General features: G+C 51.5%; 1 protein-coding gene across 1 annotated transcript in view; it reads right to left on the bottom strand.

The window, feature by feature from the left end:
• The window catches only part of LOC117948971 (integrin alpha-2-like), a 27,140-nt gene that overhangs the window by 2,208 nt on the left and 24,353 nt on the right, over positions 1-579 (bottom strand). The window contains exon 18 of the mRNA XM_034878940.1: positions 359-523. Coding sequence (XP_034734831.1) covers positions 359-523 — 165 coding nt within the window. The remainder of the gene's footprint in view (positions 1-358; positions 524-579) is intronic.

The raw sequence follows: 579 nt of genomic DNA, 5'->3' as shown, positions 1-579 counted from the left end.
CTCCTCCTCCTCCTCCTCCTCCTCCTCCTCCTCCTGGGACCAATCAGACGGCAGCTCTCCCTCCTTCAACCTCACCTACTACGTGAGTTCACAACCCTTAACCAGTGATGGGACGTAACGAAGTACAAATACATTGTTACTGTACTCAAGTACATTTCAAATATTTTTACTTTTAATATTTATTATTGTGCCGACTTTTTACTTTTACTCCTTACATTTTACAAAATGGTCTCGTTACTTTAGTTTCAGATAATTTCAGTTGAAACTAACAGTATGGGACTGTACGTCGCACCCCCGCACAACTCGGGCTTGATGGCGCTAACATTAGCGCTAAAATTAGTGCTAACATTACGTGTACATGTCGCCGAGCCAGGCCGGGCCGAGCCGGGCCGGGCTGGGCCGGTTCTAGCAGTGGGTAAGCACCATGTGACTCTGCGTGCAGATCCAGAACCTGGGCCTGTTCTCCGTGCAGGACGTCCTGTTCAGGGCCGACGTCTGGGCTGTAACCGGGCACGGGAACCAGCTGTTGGACATCACGGACTACACCATCGAGCAGGTACAGGAGGGAGGGGGGGGGGG

Source organism: Etheostoma cragini, chromosome 8, assembly GCF_013103735.1.
Source record: "Etheostoma cragini isolate CJK2018 chromosome 8, CSU_Ecrag_1.0, whole genome shotgun sequence".
Classification (NCBI taxonomy): Eukaryota; Metazoa; Chordata; class Actinopteri; order Perciformes; family Percidae; genus Etheostoma; species Etheostoma cragini.
The sequence above is the reverse complement of the archived record's forward strand: the minus strand, read 5'-3'. Positions and strand labels throughout refer to the sequence as shown.